At 39.8% G+C, this 13,418-nt stretch overlaps 1 protein-coding gene across 1 annotated transcript in view; it reads left to right on the forward strand.

Moving 5' to 3' along the window:
* Window positions 1–13,418, forward strand: part of COL1A2 (collagen type I alpha 2 chain) — a 35,755-nt gene that overhangs the window by 8,027 nt on the left and 14,310 nt on the right. The window contains exons 7-30 of the mRNA XM_047850789.1: window positions 1,631–1,675; window positions 1,763–1,816; window positions 1,907–1,960; window positions 2,276–2,329; window positions 2,749–2,802; window positions 3,297–3,350; window positions 5,084–5,128; window positions 5,422–5,475; window positions 5,578–5,622; window positions 5,984–6,037; window positions 6,543–6,641; window positions 6,764–6,808; window positions 6,916–7,014; window positions 7,457–7,510; window positions 7,674–7,781; window positions 8,121–8,174; window positions 8,264–8,362; window positions 9,266–9,319; window positions 9,785–9,883; window positions 10,260–10,313; window positions 10,778–10,831; window positions 10,984–11,037; window positions 11,308–11,361; window positions 12,340–12,384. Of these exons, the coding sequence (XP_047706745.1) occupies window positions 1,631–1,675; window positions 1,763–1,816; window positions 1,907–1,960; window positions 2,276–2,329; window positions 2,749–2,802; window positions 3,297–3,350; window positions 5,084–5,128; window positions 5,422–5,475; window positions 5,578–5,622; window positions 5,984–6,037; window positions 6,543–6,641; window positions 6,764–6,808; window positions 6,916–7,014; window positions 7,457–7,510; window positions 7,674–7,781; window positions 8,121–8,174; window positions 8,264–8,362; window positions 9,266–9,319; window positions 9,785–9,883; window positions 10,260–10,313; window positions 10,778–10,831; window positions 10,984–11,037; window positions 11,308–11,361; window positions 12,340–12,384 (1,485 nt within the window). The remainder of the gene's footprint in view (window positions 1–1,630; window positions 1,676–1,762; window positions 1,817–1,906; window positions 1,961–2,275; window positions 2,330–2,748; window positions 2,803–3,296; window positions 3,351–5,083; window positions 5,129–5,421; window positions 5,476–5,577; window positions 5,623–5,983; window positions 6,038–6,542; window positions 6,642–6,763; window positions 6,809–6,915; window positions 7,015–7,456; window positions 7,511–7,673; window positions 7,782–8,120; window positions 8,175–8,263; window positions 8,363–9,265; window positions 9,320–9,784; window positions 9,884–10,259; window positions 10,314–10,777; window positions 10,832–10,983; window positions 11,038–11,307; window positions 11,362–12,339; window positions 12,385–13,418) is intronic.

Raw genomic sequence — 13,418 nt, forward strand, 5'->3', positions numbered from 1 at the left:
CCAATTTCCTGCTTTGTCCTGGTAATTTAAAACATCCATATGTGAAATGAAGAAGTAGAGATTTTCTTTGGCTTTGTTTATATTGGATATTTGAAATTAGCCATTTTAGCTAATGCTGGACATTAGTCAGTTTTAAAGCAGTACCTATGTCTCAAGAAGAATCTAAAGGGGAAAAAAGTAAAACACTAATAAAAAAAAAGCCTGCATAAGCCGAGAAAATTAATATGGATTTCAGATTCCCCTGACTTTGGAACCTTCTCTGGGGGGCATAAAACAGTGTGTTTTACTTTTAAATATCAGTGAAATATAATTTAAGCTTTCATATCCACACAGTCACAGACATATGTAATCAACAGATATGTGGCTCACAAATAAGAAGATAGGCAGCAATAAAGTATTAAAATAATTTTCCATGTTGGAAATCAATAACTATAAAACCCCACAGGGTTCTTCTCTGAATTAATGAGTAATCATGGTCTGTCTCACAGCCCCCACAAAATAAACTACCTTTTATGTAAATGAAATTGTTGCAAATACGCAGAAAAATGAATAAATATAATTAAAAATTCATGGCGTCAAAAAAAAATTATTTTTAACGTATACCTAAACAATCATTTCGATTGAAAAGTGACAGTTTCTTTTAATGTAGAAGCAATTTCTAAAAGCAAACAATTCTTATAATTAAGATGATGTGCTTTTTAATAAAATCCGTATTATTTCACCCTAGGCATTCATGCAGTGGGGCAGACTTTCCTGTAGAGCCCCCATCGTTGATGTGTCACGAATAAATTGCCCTAGACTTGTCTATGCAATATTTTCAGCGTGAAGGAGCTGGCCCCTACAGGAGAGCTTGCCCAGGCATTCATTACTGCACCGGGGAGTCAAGAATGTGGAGCTAGCTCCCAAACTAGTAATGCTGCTTGACTCTACTTGTGTGCTGCAGAATGAAGAACAAAAACAACAATCTGCCATTATTGTGGGCCACAGTTTCAGGAATAATATTAGATCCTTCCAGGAGGATGTTTCAGTAATATTTTCTTTTTCCTTCACCCCTCACTACATCCCCTTTTGTTTGACGTTTTCATCGGTCACCAACAGCCCTTAAAGGAGCTATAAGGCTCTATAAGGAACCTCCCTCTAATCATTAAGAAGGACTTTTAATCCTTTTCAATTTATGCCTCTTGTGCCAATAAGCATATCAATTTCCTAGCTGGATATGACATGCAGAAGTGACATATGATCGAGGGAATCCAAATGGAAAGGCTTTGCCAGCCGCATAGAAGGCGGTCGTGTATTCTATACTGTGCAGAGACGGATCCGCTTCATGGCATTAGAACCACCTCAATATGCCCAATTGTGTGCGACTGTCAGGAACCGGTGGTCACCCATCCAACTGGGTTCTGATGATCTGGGTTAGGAGAAGTAGTGAGAGCAAAGGCAGAGAAATCGTGGAGGAAACGTGGGTCCTTAAGAGCTTCTTTGGGAGAAACAAAAACTATGAAATAAAACCAGGATAGTTCTCTTCATCTGTCCATCACAAAATGTCTATGGCAATACTGTACTATCCTATCTAACCCAAACCAAAGCCATGAGAACTTATCAGTGCTAACTATGTTTTTCCTCTTTACAGGGTTTGATGGGACCTAGAGGGCCTCCTGGTGCATCTGGAGCTCCTGTAAGTACTGGAAGCTAGTAATCTCTCTTGGGCAAAAAGACAGAATTAAACAAAGGTGCGGAGCATGACATCTCTGTTTTCTTTTAGGGTCCTCAAGGTTTCCAAGGACCTGCTGGTGAGCCTGGTGAGCCTGGTCAAACTGTGAGTACATTTTCCCCCTTTGTGGTAAAGATTTTTTTTTTCAAGAAGTTTATTGATGTAACCTTGACGAAATGATTGGTCTCTTCTTAGGGTCCTGCGGGTGCTCGTGGTCCACCTGGGCCTCCTGGCAAGGCTGGTGAGGATGTAAGTATTTACTCATGAGCACTTGCAAAATGCCATTTAAATACTGCCTCAACAAGAATTTCTGGATTCAAATGAAGTATTTTGCCAAAAGCTGAATATGCCTGATATAACTCTCCCCATCTGGAAAACATTACTTTAATGAAATCTTAATTTGTTTGTATTTAAGGGAATTAGTTGTTAATTAAATATATATTTGGACCCACATTTTTATATGATGCCTTTTCCACCTATTTTAAAAACCAAGATGTTCCAACTTCCATCTGATGGCTTAGCAAGAAAAGCAGCTAACCTAACTATGATGTTTTCATGTTTTAGGGTCACCCTGGAAAACCTGGACGACCTGGTGAGAGAGGAGTTGTTGGACCACAGGTAAGATTTATTAGCCCAGTGTATACAGTCCAGACATCAGAAGCATCTCACATATAAGACAGTTGGCAAAACTGGAATCAGTCTAAATGGCCACATAGATGTTTGAACGCATGCACCACTCACTGAAGGCATCTGACAAATCAAGGAGCCTAGTTAAGGATGCATACAGTTTTTATTAATGCAAATAATGTCATCTTAATGATAGCAAGCATACTATAAACTGAATCATGTTTTGTACAAATACCATAGTATTAGTTACTCAAATTAGAGCAAGTTAATTTGCTGATCTGTGCTTTAAAAATATCCCGGCCATTGATTCCAAGCTTGAACTTCCATGAGAAGAAGTACTTTGGAGGGAAGAAATCATTGTTTTTTAATTGAGAACGAAACATTTACCTTCTTCTGTGTTTCTTTTTAAGGGTGCTCGTGGTTTCCCTGGGACTCCTGGACTTCCCGGCTTCAAGGGCATTAGGGTGAGCACATTCTTGACCCGGAGGAAAGAAAATGTTGATTATTTTTAGGAAAAACCTCAACTATATTTAAACTCCTGGGTGACACATACTTGCTTCCAAATTCCTGGAATTCACCAGAGTGAAGAGAGTGAGAGAAGAGGTCGGATGGCTGGGAAGTACAGTGGGGTATAGTTTTTTCAGTCTGTCCGCAGCTTCCAAGAAATGAGGATCCCTACAGAGAAAATTGTGTAAAAGGCATATGACTTAAGAGGTGTTTATAACCATCTGAAGATCGTAAAATGATTAAAGATGGAAAGAATGTGAGAGATCATCTAGTTCTATATCCTTCCCTTTCAAGCACAGGGAGGTTTAGCGACTTACCTGGGGAAACAGAGCAAGTTTGCTGGGCCCTGGACACATTGTACTGAAGCGGTCACCAGATTCACCCAGGAGGTTTGGATTTGACCAAGCACTATAATGAAACGGAATTTTAATCATAAGAATTTGCATTTCAGGGACACAATGGTCTGGATGGATTGAAGGGACAGCCTGGTGCTCCAGGTGTGAAGGTAAGTACCAAACCAGAAGCATTGTTTTTAAAACAATTGACTGTAATTCCCCATCACCATCAGAAAGTATATTTTTACTGAAGACTACTCATATTCCAAAGAGTATCTTATTTCCCCCTCAGTACTTCAGAGCCCTTAATGGTGAGGATACAGGATTCTGTGACAAAAGGCCAATTATTAATAATATTTATTTAATTTAATGGCTATTAAACAGTTGAGATAAAAATGTCAATAGTTTCTTCCTCCATTTCCTCTCCTCCTGTAATTTCACCCGACCTCTGCAGCCAAAATAAAAGTAAATAAACATAAAATCAGATATTAGAACGCCGTGTTATTTTAAACTGTAAATTCTCCTTTGCCATGCACAAATTAGATAGGTACATTCATGTCACAATCCACTTTTCAACCTCTTTCCTGTGATTTATCTGTGCACACTCAAAAAATTTTTAATTAGGTAATTAAAGTCTCAGAAGTGTGTTATCTCTTGGCTAGGCTCTTCTCTGACAGCGCTTTCAACTATAAAATGTTCTCTCTCCTATTAAGGAGATAATGTGATATTAAAGTGAATACCAACGTAATTACAAATTAATGAGTGACGAATACTAGCGGGACCAGAAATGAATGTGAATATGGAGAGTCTGCTCTAACTTTCCAGCTGCCACACAAATGGATAAGGTCAAACTCATTCTCCCTAGGGTCTAATGTAATAGCTCAGACTACTAGTCTCAGCATCATCAAATGTTAGAGCCACAGCGAGCTTTGGAGACCCCCTCACTTTGCAGATGAAGGAAACTGAGGCTTAGAGAGAATGAATGGCTCACCCAGAGTCACACATCCAGTAGTTAGAAGGCCTTAGGCTAAAATCCTTACCTCTCATTTGCGCTTATTCCCAAAGAATACACTTCACCTAGAATCCTAGAAATGAAGGGTCCTTAAAGGGTTGCTCAAACCTGTGTGTTCTATATCTTCATCAGATTATTTAGAAAGAAAGTTTCTTTACATGTACCATTTTATTAAATTACTGCTCCCCCTCCCACCGTGCTTTTTACTCAAGAATATAGGTTGGAAATAAATAAGATAGCTCTGAAAAATATTATGAAGCTTTAAATTTCCATGCATATTTTACAAAAAGGAAAATATTCAGTGTTTAAAATAACTTTAGGGACGCCTGGGTGGTTCAGTCAGTTAAGCGTCCGACTCTTGATTTCAGCTTAGGTCATGATCCTGTGGTTTATGGGTTTGAGCCCCATGTCGGGCTCTACACTGACACTGTGGAACCTGCTTGGGATTCTCTCTCTCCCTCTATCTGCCCTCCCCTCCCCCACCAAAGTAAATAAATAAAATTAAATTTAAAAAATAACTTTAAAGAGGGTAAATATGATTCTATTGAAAGCAGTTTATCCTCTGCCATCTCTTTTTATGATACTATTCCTGGTAAATAGGCCTAGTCGAAATGATATCCAAAGTCTAAGGAGAAATATTAGAGCTAGGGTAAATAACCCTCAAGTAACCACATGTCCCTAGTACTGTGATATTTGGTATTATCTAAATAAAAACATAAATTTTAGAAATTTAAAAAAAATGTATGTGATCGGCATAATTGAGAAGCAGTCTACATGTTTCAAAATATATAAATGGTTCAAATTAAAATAAGAGGGTAAAAATTACCCGATCAGAAAAAAAAAAATAATAAATACCTGTAATGAACAAAATCCCAATCCTTTTCCATGTAGGGTGAACCTGGCGCCCCTGGTGAAAATGGAACTCCAGGTCAAACAGTAAGTTATTGATTACTTGATTGTAAATCTAAATGTGTACACTCTTTGCAAGCTGGAACTTCTTTAATGTTTTTGCTAATTACCATTTCCCTCGGCATTGTATTCTTTGATATTTTTCTAATAACTTTCTGCATACTTAATTGAAATCCATTACCTTTTAGTTGGAATTAGAACAAGACCTAGTTATTTCTAGTGGATTCTTACGCATGTTGGAAATCGGACGAAGCAAATTATGCCTGTGACATTTTTCAAATTAGCATTCTGGATTTCATTGACAGTATTTCTGCTTCTAGGGAGCTCGTGGGCTTCCTGGTGAGAGAGGACGTGTCGGTGCCCCTGGCCCAGCTGTGAGTATTTCCAATTTTGTCCCTTTTTATCCTTTTAAATAGTCTTCTAACAACTGCTCTTTAACTTTTCCTCTTGACTTTTTCTCCTTATTTTCTTCATAGGGTGCCCGTGGAAGTGATGGAAGTGTGGGTCCTGTGGGTCCTGCTGTAAGTTTTGACACCGAAGAATTTGGAAGGGGTTGAGAGTGTGGGATGGGAACTATCTTCTTTATTAATTTGTAAAATGACACCATTTTAGACCCCTTACCAAATGTTCTAGGAGGTCTTTTGGAAGTTCTCTTTATAAGTACTAGTATCCCTAGGGCTTTTCATTGATGCACAAAGTAAAATCTACCTCACCTTGGATACCTTGAATGTCTTCCCTTTGATATTAATGACAACAGACCAGCTGTCACTTTTCTCTTTGCCGGTAGGAACCAGCCCCTCTGAGCCACTTCAATCTTCTAGCCTCATTGGATTGTTAATTTACTGGGAGGAAGTTTCTTACCATATTCTACTTTGATTTCAGGGTCCCATTGGGTCTGCTGGCCCTCCAGGCTTCCCAGGTGCTCCTGGCCCCAAGGTAAGAACACTGGTGACCATTGTCATTACCTTGATAAACTTCTTACTGTGATGTGAAAGACACAGACTGTGTTTGCAGATAGGTAATTACAGAACAGGTAACTTAATGAGTCGCCCTTTCCAAATGGATATAGAATGGCTACTTTTCTCACTCCAAGCATGAAATAGATCATGTCTCTATACTTGAGCCCAAGAACATAGATATAAAAGCCAACATGGAGGTTTATTTTATGGGACCCCTCTGAAATAGACTCCCAAACTAGTCAGGACTGACTAGCTGAGAAACAGTCTCCACCGCAGAGAGACAGAGGTAGGTGAAGATGATAGCCAAGATGGGAGAACTAGACCAGGAAAATAGGAACCCAAATCCAAATCTGTGGTACCAAACCAGGTAAGGGAAATGATTGCGGTTCTGAAGAAAGTTCATGAAACTTGGTGTCCTAAAAATGGAGATCCGCTGTTTCATTATTCGCAGACTAATGCCTCAGTGTAATTCCTTCTTTTAGGGTGAACTTGGACCGGTCGGTAATCCTGGTCCTGCTGGTCCCGCGGGTCCCCGTGGTGAAATGGGTCTTCCAGGTGTTTCTGGCCCTGTTGGACCTCCTGTAAGTAGTCATTGTCATTAACCTCAGGGAGTGGAAGAAAGCCAAAAGAGTGAAGGTGGGGTCAGAGAAGAATGGAAGTACTCCTATTCACTGATATCCTTCTCCCTTCTTTTTCTTTGTAGGGTAACCCTGGAGCCAACGGCCTGACTGGTGCGAAGGGTGCTGCTGTGAGTAAATGGCTATTACGTGCTGCTCTGCTTTTAAAGGCACTTTAAAGAGCACCACCTCATCTGCCAATCATCTTATGATGGGTCACCCTGCATTCTCTTCACAGGGCTTGCCCGGTGTTGCTGGGGCACCTGGCCTCCCTGGACCCCGTGGTATTCCCGGCCCTGTTGGTGCTGCTGGCGCTACTGGTGCCAGGGGACTCGTTGTAAGTGATCGTGGCCACAGCTTCCATCATCCTGAAATACCAGCTCTGCCATCATCTTGTCGCCATCTAGACTTCCTCTTGTGGATTTATCGTTTTTATGTTTCCTTTTCTTAGCATTTTTAGTTTGCATTTCTTCTATGAGTGCATGTACACGTATGTTCTGTATGTCCATCTGTCTCTCTCTCTCTCTCTGTCACACACACACACACCCTCCCGCTATCCTAGAACATTACCCAAAGGTCAGTGAGGTACATTTCTGTTATCAGCCTTGTCCTTTCAACTAAGCCATTCCCCTATAAGCTTTTCCAATATGAATTGGACACATTTCTTACAGAACCTGAACTTCTCTTTACCTTGATCCGTGAACGTTCCAAGATGCTTGTCTGTAAAAGAGTTGTGACAAATGTTTGTCATTTGACCACTGTTTTGTAATGAACCCTAGGGTGAACCTGGTCCAGCTGGTTCCAAAGGAGAGAGTGGCAACAAGGGTGAGCCCGTAAGTAGTTCTATAATTACAATTTGATGGGTTTGTTACTTTTTCAATCCAAAAAGTAATACTTCTGCTTTTTAAAAAAAGTTATTATTTTTTCTCTGGGTGGATTTGACATAAAAATGATTTTTTTTCTACTCCCTCCTCTTTTGCTTTTTCCATGAAACAGGGCTCTGCTGGTCCTCAAGGTCCTCCTGGTCCCAGTGGTGAAGAAGGAAAGAGAGGCCCCAATGGTGAAGCTGGATCTGCTGGCCCCTCTGGGCCTCCTGGGCTGAGAGTAGGTTCCAGATGCTCTTGACACCCAGGCACACCAGAGGGCTAGAACACCCTTTCATTGGAAATTGGTCAGAATGACTGAGGGAGCATCTGCTCTCCATCTGCTTTTCTAGATCAGTGACTCAGTCTGGTCTGGGAACAGGATTGACCTACTGTTGTAGAATGTCTCCTGCACACATCCCTCTGGGGTTCGGGTGAAATTTTTTGGCTTGGCCTGTGTTGGTCTCTCACCCTTAAGGGCATCACGGTTTCTCTCATGCATGCCATATTTCTGTGAACACTGCCCTGTTGGATTCTAGGATTTTCTCTGACTCTTGCTGTTTCATGTACTCTCTCACAGGGAAGTCCTGGTTCTCGTGGTCTCCCTGGAGCTGATGGCAGAGCCGGTGTTATGGTAAGCTGTCCATTCCTCACTCCCAGGGAGAGAATTCGGTGGGTGTGTCCCCCGCCTGAGCACCCTTCTCTCCCTCTTCTGTTGAACAGGGCCCTCCTGGCCCCCGTGGTGCTACTGGCCCTGCTGGTGTCCGAGGCCCCAATGGAGATGCTGGTCGCCCTGGAGAGCCCGGCCTCATGGGACCCCGAGTAAGTTTCAGAAAGATTCTGAGTGAGTCACACCTGGCACCGTTTCCTTTTTTAAAGGGATGATTAATATCAGAAGACGACAATAAAAAAATCATCAAACGTAAATCTGCTAGTAGATTTGCTGATGGTTGCCTTTTTAACGTAACTTTATCAACACCCAGAGATACTTTTATGAATTTGGTTAGTTCATAAATTTCTTATTTACTGCTTGATACAATGGCCAGGAGGTTTTGGAAAAATAGATTGATTTTAATATATCCAAATTAGGTTGGTTCTCCTATCAGCATGAATCTTGTATCTCAATTTCTGAGTTTTATATAAGGTGTTCATGAAACGTATTAGGACTATACATTATCAGTGTATTAGATTCATAAGTGAAATCATTTTTCCAGCAATCACAAAATGCTGTAATGTATTCAGCATCACACTAGCCACAGAGAAATGACCTTTAGATTTGTAGACACTCTAATCCATAGCAATAGAGTGATTTTTTTGCCTCCATTATCTCTTATGGATGAATATCATCTGTAATTGTACCATAAACAAGTAATAAAGACACCAAATATAGCAATAAAAAATCCACTTTGAAAATTGCTGACTAAAAGTATTTGTTTTTCTGTTATGAGGTAAATAACATGATACATTTTGCCCCTATAGTATGGTGCTTAACACTTTCTTGAGATATCTGTAAATGAATCACTTGCACTAAAATCCAATAAAAGGAAAGGCATAAAAGATAGAAAGAAGAAAGATTTCAGAGCTCTTTCCATACCTCCCAGTGATTTACCCTAGGCAACAAACAAGAAGTCAGGGGGAAAATGCTTTTGTGAGATTTTAATGAATTGGAGCCTTGAGTGTGTGCGTTAAAGTGCCAACATGAAAGCATCCTCATTTATTTTATAGGGTTTTCCTGGTGCCCCTGGAAATGTTGGCCCAGCTGGCAAAGAAGGTCCCATGGTAAGAACTGCTCATTTTCCATTATATTTTCAAGGACACTTATTGCACCCTTATCAAGTCTATTCTGTGGCTTCTTTATACATGAACACACAGAAAATAAATATCAGCCACATACATCATCTGGGAATGCAAAGTAATAGATTGTAATTATGGAGTCCAAATGAACGCAGGACTGAAAGGAGAGAAGGAAAGAGAAAAACATGGCAGGGAAAATTGAAGAGGGTGACAGGGGTACGGGAAGGGAGGGGAAAGCAGGAATTGTGTACATATGAGATTGACTTGGCCGTGTGTGTACTGACATCCTATTTAGAAAAGGAAAATAGATTCATAATTTATTGACACTTTATACCAGGAAGCTGTTTGCATTCAGAAAATGATTCTGTTGCATCCCATGGCAGCATCACAAGTTTGAGGTTGTGAGGCCCTGTTGATGCCGAATGAACTTTAAATAAACTCTGCTTTCAGGGCCTCCCTGGCATTGATGGCCGGCCTGGACCAATTGGCCCAGCTGGAGCAAGAGGAGAGCCTGGCAACATCGGATTCCCTGGCCCCAAAGGCCCCACTGTAAGAATGCCACACTCTCTTCTCCCTCGGCACTTCTTTGCCACATTTCACCAAAACTCTATTTTCTCTCCTGCCCTCAGTCCACTCTACCTCAAGGGGGCCAGGGGGAGGTCCCTTTCAACACAAGAAAACAGCAAGCCACTTACCACATTAATAATTGATCTCCAGTATGTCACTGCACACCTGATGGAAACCTATCTCCTGAGTCTATGCCTCTGCAAACACAGGTGGACCTTATTGTACTTGGACTTGCAAGAAGGTGGAACAGAATTCAAAGACTAGGAACCTTAGAAAACAATCAAGCAAGAAATTAGCATTTCAAAATTTTCATGGTTAATTTGACATTAAATGTGTACTTTTTTAATGTTTGTTATAGGGTGATCCAGGCAAAAATGGTGATAAAGGTCATGCTGGTCTTGCTGGTGCTCGGGTAAGTGCCAACTTCTGCCTGTAGCTGCCCACATAGGACCCGCTTAGGAAACACACAGCCTTTGAGGCCACCTGATATAATTCTGGCATTTTCTTTTCAAAATGGCATCCCCAAGGATCCTTTTACCATCAAAAAATGTCTTTTTTTTTTTTAACTGCACTTACAAAGCAGTGAGCTGTAACGAATCAGAATGTATACCAGGTCAAAAATACTTATGGATGCATTTGATTTTAATTTATTTTATGGTTAAAGAGCTATGCATATGCTAGTAGCGTTCTCTGGCCTTCATAAATTGCCCTCCATCCGTGGACTTCCCACAAGCCATTTCAAAAGTTAGTACTTGGGCAGGGGACCCACAATGAGTCATTCTAAGATCATAAGCTTTGAAGAAGTAATGCATGAGGCTTTGAGGCTTCTTAAACTGTCTCACTGGTAATTCTGAGCCTCTCTGTGAAACTTTCTAGGGTGCTCCAGGTCCTGACGGAAACAATGGTGCTCAGGGACCCCCTGGACCACAAGTGAGTGTTTCTTCCATTCTTGTTCTTTGCTGCCCTACAACAAATCCAGTCCTGCAAAATGACCATCTCATTTTTCCAGTCCAAGAGTTCTATAGGTAGACAGCAGTGGTGGCATACACCTCTATTCATGCTATCTTGCCTATCACTTTCAGGGTGTCCAAGGTGGAAAAGGTGAACAGGGTCCCGCTGGTCCTCCAGGCTTCCAGGTAAGTCAATTAAAACATACAGAATACTGCCTCTGGTCAGACTATCCAGCTACAAATCACCATAGCACTCCCCCCACCGCACAGAACCTGATTTCAGAACTGTAAAGTTAAATGAAAATTCACTTTTTCAAGGCAAACTTTCGTGTAATGCTGTAATAACACGCAATAGTTGGTGATCATGTCGCTATCAGTATCCAGAAAAACCCAATTATTAGCATCCTGTGAATGTGCCGCAGGATTGAGATTTGTGGCTTGTTTGTTTTTTCCTAGGGTCTGCCTGGCCCTGCAGGTACAGCTGGTGAAGTTGGCAAACCAGGAGAAAGGGTGAGTAAAACAAGTGCTAGTAGACTTACCTGAAGTTGGGACTTTTCCCCCTTGTAATGCCCTCCTGCAGTGCGATTATAATAGGCAAAAAGAACCTTCTTATTTCACATGTTAATGATAGTGTTCTGCCTACCTGGGTACTTTGGAGAGACTAAACCAACTTACTCATTTTTGTTGGAATAATGAATCCTTCGTTTTAAAGACTGAATGAAACACTGCATTATGGAAGTAAAATGTACCAATGAACATTCCATTTAATAGCCTTACTTTTTGTATTGTTCATGGTAACGTTAACATGCAAATTATTTCCTTTCCCATAGCAAACAAGCAAATGCGCTGATTTTCCATCAAACTAGACCCTGAAAAATTGCGTTTAATATTTTTCTTGGCATTCAGACATGACACTGCTAGCCACAATCAGGGCATGAATTCTGAGTCATTTTCTCTGGTAATTGTGATGAATGTGCCTCAATTCAGTTACATTCTGTGGCCTGGTCTCCTTTGTCAACAGTGGGGCACATTAAGGAGACAGCTGGTCAGTAATAAAGGAGATACACTTGGGTATACAATTAACTAGGTAATGTGCAGAATATGATCATTTCTATTAAGAAAGCAGTCTGTTATATAACTAAAAATAAGCAATGTCTGATACTGTTCATCATTATTTATCATATCAAATGAGATAGTCTGTTTTGTCATTTTTTAAAAAGCAATAAACTAAGTAATGGAAAGCTTAAATTTGTTGGTACCAGCTTCTAGCATAGAAGTATCTTTGATATCAATGGAATTCTCACTTTTTGTACCTGTCCGTATACAACAAATTTCTCTTATTCCTAATAGCCCTGTACTTGTACACTCAGGGAGGCAGAGCCTTCGTGGCTTTATGCCGCTATGTTGAAATTACCTAAATATAATCATAAGTGGATTTCAAGAACATACGTACACTTCATGATTTATTTATTATCATGTTTTGCCTAGGGTCTCCCTGGTGAATTTGGTCTCCCTGGTCCTGCTGGCCCAAGAGTAAGTGTTATTTAATTAACTTTCATAAACTTCTGGTGATGTGTTTGTAAAACAAGTAGTGCTTTCTTTTGAAAGCTATTGATGACCTTGCAATAGGTTCTGAGACTCTTCTGTAGTTAAACATAATCTGTAGAGAATGTTTGATGTGTAAATTAAATCAAAAATTTAAATTTAATTATTCGTATTTCTTAGCCAAAAACCACAGTTATAAGAAACATAAATGAGCTAATATATGTATTATATTCAGTAACTTATATATACAAGTATGATATATTTATGACAAACAAGAAAAAGTAATGTCTTGCTAAGATTTGAAGTCAATTTTTGCAATGCATGTCGATGCTCAAACTCTAATGCCGAAATCATGAATCTGCTCTTATAAAAAAAAAATAAATAGATTTGGTTTGTCTGTAGTCATTGGAAAAACTGGAATGATCACTTTGCCCCACAAGTATCCTATTATATGGTCAGTTACCAAACTTAGTATCATAAAACCATAGTTATAAAAAAGGTCTTTGAAACAGGCGCAATGTGGACTGTGTACATGTTAAATATTCTGGGCCATGGAATACCACCATGTTATGGTGATATTTACATACAATTGAGAGATATTTAGAAAGGTAGGTAGACACATGCACACACACACACATATATACATATACATCCTGTTAATATTATAATTGTTACATCACTATTGCATAAGGTTATAAAAAGAGAGCATAGACATGACAATATCTCATCTTATTTACACCTAGCATTGCTCTTCATTTAAAATGGCACAGTCTTTCCCAATGAATAACAAGCATAACTGATGTCTGTTTTTATCTGTGGACCTATTACAAAAAAAAAAAAAAAAAAAGAATGACTTCCAGAGGTTGAATGTTGTACTCTAGAAGAAAAACATTCCGGGGTTACAGCCACAAAACACTAAAGCTGAATGAGACTTTAGAGATTATCTCATCCCATTCGTTCATTTTACTACCAGAGATATTAAGGAAAAATAACTATAATTTGTTAATGGACCAGGATTCAAA

Source organism: Prionailurus viverrinus, chromosome A2 (assembly GCF_022837055.1).
Source record: "Prionailurus viverrinus isolate Anna chromosome A2, UM_Priviv_1.0, whole genome shotgun sequence".
Lineage (NCBI taxonomy): Eukaryota > Metazoa > Chordata > Mammalia > Carnivora > Felidae > Prionailurus > Prionailurus viverrinus.